The 1527-nt window shown below is 39.7% G+C and overlaps 1 protein-coding gene across 1 annotated transcript in view; it reads right to left on the bottom strand.

Annotated features, from left to right (window-relative positions):
- Positions 1–1527, bottom strand: part of rnf217 (ring finger protein 217) — a 22947-nt gene that overhangs the window by 11079 nt on the left and 10341 nt on the right. The window contains exon 3 of the mRNA XM_014011917.1: positions 1158–1322. Within this exon, the coding sequence (XP_013867371.1) occupies positions 1158–1322 (165 nt within the window). The remainder of the gene's footprint in view (positions 1–1157; positions 1323–1527) is intronic.

Genomic DNA, 1527 nt, shown 5'->3' with positions numbered 1-1527 from the left:
AAAAACCCTGATTTTGAGGAAAAACACCTTAAAATTTTAAGATTTTCCCGGTGAGCTAGCAAAGTTTTGTTTCTTTTTAGCTGGGAAATCTCAATATTCACATATAATTTGAGGTTTCCTCTTCATGACATCAAAAATTCCTCATTAAAATGACATAAAATTAGGATTCAGACCAAACATTTATGTATTATTGTAACCAACAAGACAAATTAAGTCATCTATATGGATTTAATGATGATATCAGAATGATCCAGGTATCAAAATGTAGCTTCTAAAGCCAAGAATCTGAAAATGTAATTAGGTCATTTTGACCAAATTTGACTTAATCCTCATTTTGATGTGATGGGTCACATATTTCATGAGTTTTCAGTTCTAGTTCTCAGAGAGAAATCTCAATCGGTCATAATAGGATTGGGCTGGTAGGAGCTTTGAAACGATTGGAATTGGTCCTGAAAGATGCGATCGATGCTACATTAAACTCTTCACACTTTTTGTTCAAATGGAAAACCAAAATGAACACACCGGCGTGATAATATGCATACAGCAGCACGTGTAATGGATCTTTACAACTTAGTTTTTCTAACAGTCATAAACYGTGCATTAAGTTAGGCGGACTGATTCCAGCTGAACGCAGCCCGATATCAATCTGTTGGCTTCTCAGCTCGGCACAGTCCTCCCTCCATGCTTCAAGAGAAGACATTCAGAAACATAGAGCAACAGTGTGACAGAGGGAAAATGTTTGATGCTGTAGGAAAACAGCTCTCATATACTTGAAACGGTTTTTTGTATGTCTATATTTAATCAGCTGGCAGCCAGACTAGATATTGTGTAGATCTGTGACATCAACTCTGGTTTGTTTCATACTGAGTCCACCGTCTATGGTTTGGTGCAGGAAAGAAAAAAAATTCAATATATGTAACCGTCTACGCATCACTACTCTGCTGTTAAAGATGCGGCCATTCTCCACTGCTCTCCATCCATCATCCCTCCCAGCTTTCATGCTTTTTAACATTCAGTGATTCACTTATCTCCACTCATTCCACCTTCCATCAATCAACTCACTTGCCATTTACAGACACGTAACTACTGACACCGTGACCACATCTGTAAAAATACTAAATAAAAATAAAAAAAAAAAGGGAAATTAACGTTCCCACCTTGCATTGCGGACATTTCTGGGCATTCCTCTGCCCATGCTCGATGACGCTCGCCCAGCTCCGAAGCTGCTTGTCTGCTTTCCTGTAGTCGCGGCACTTCAGTCCGTCGTGCCACGGCGCGTGGCATTTAAAGCACCACACAAACTGGCAATTGCTACACTGGATCTGCAGGACGGAGAGGGTGAGTGTGCGTGTTTACCAACAGATGCGCAAATGAGTGTAATCTGCACAACTTGGAGGCGTGGAGTGTTTATTCACACAAAGAAAATTATATACAGCGGGTAAAGTAAGTATTGAACACGTCAACATTTTTCTCAGTAAATATATTACTAGAGGTGCTAATGACATGAAATTTTCACCAGATGTCGGT

Source organism: Austrofundulus limnaeus, unplaced genomic scaffold (assembly GCF_001266775.1).
Source record: "Austrofundulus limnaeus strain Quisiro unplaced genomic scaffold, Austrofundulus_limnaeus-1.0 Scaffold86, whole genome shotgun sequence".
Classification (NCBI taxonomy): domain Eukaryota; kingdom Metazoa; phylum Chordata; class Actinopteri; order Cyprinodontiformes; family Rivulidae; genus Austrofundulus; species Austrofundulus limnaeus.
Note: the sequence above shows the minus strand (reverse complement) of the source record. Positions and strands in the feature narration are given on the sequence as shown.